Source organism: Odontomachus brunneus, unplaced genomic scaffold, assembly GCF_010583005.1.
Source record: "Odontomachus brunneus isolate Ranch 3 - 2012 unplaced genomic scaffold, Obru_v1 Obru_scaffold_071, whole genome shotgun sequence".
NCBI lineage: Eukaryota > Metazoa > Arthropoda > Insecta > Hymenoptera > Formicidae > Odontomachus > Odontomachus brunneus.
In genome coordinates, this window is record NW_022639521.1 from 1,344,360 (window position 1) to 1,344,608 (window position 249).

The 249-nt window shown below is 38.2% G+C and overlaps 2 protein-coding genes across 9 annotated transcripts in view; one reads left to right on the forward strand and one right to left on the reverse strand.

Moving 5' to 3' along the window:
• The window catches only part of LOC116846861 (four and a half LIM domains protein 2), a 642,247-nt gene that overhangs the window by 423,148 nt on the left and 218,850 nt on the right, over positions 1-249 (forward strand). The window lies entirely within an intron of this gene.
• LOC116846868 overlaps positions 1-249 on the reverse strand; it is a 24,622-nt gene that overhangs the window by 17,261 nt on the left and 7,112 nt on the right. Inside the window, exon 2 of one of the 4 annotated variants that reach the window (XM_032821251.1) lies at positions 13-214. The exons of the other annotated variants lie outside the window; for them this stretch is intronic. Coding sequence (XP_032677142.1) covers positions 13-214 — 202 coding nt within the window. The remainder of the gene's footprint in view (positions 1-12; positions 215-249) is intronic. 4 annotated transcript variants of the gene reach the window in all.

Genomic DNA, 249 nt, shown 5'->3' on the forward strand with positions numbered 1-249 from the left:
TAATATTTGCACCTCATATGGCTCTAGATTGCGACCCAATCTATACTTAACTCTTCTCACATTAGCCTTCTTTAATTGAGTCCATTCCTTAAGAGTTATATCATGGGAACAGTATAGTTTGTCACGCAAGCTTATTACAGCCAGACAAAACTCTTTGTGTTGCTCTAGATGCAATTCCAAATGCTCCTTACAACAGTATGAGATCAATTGGCACCAATGACATTCTTGCAGGTTCTTTGAGCTTTTGCA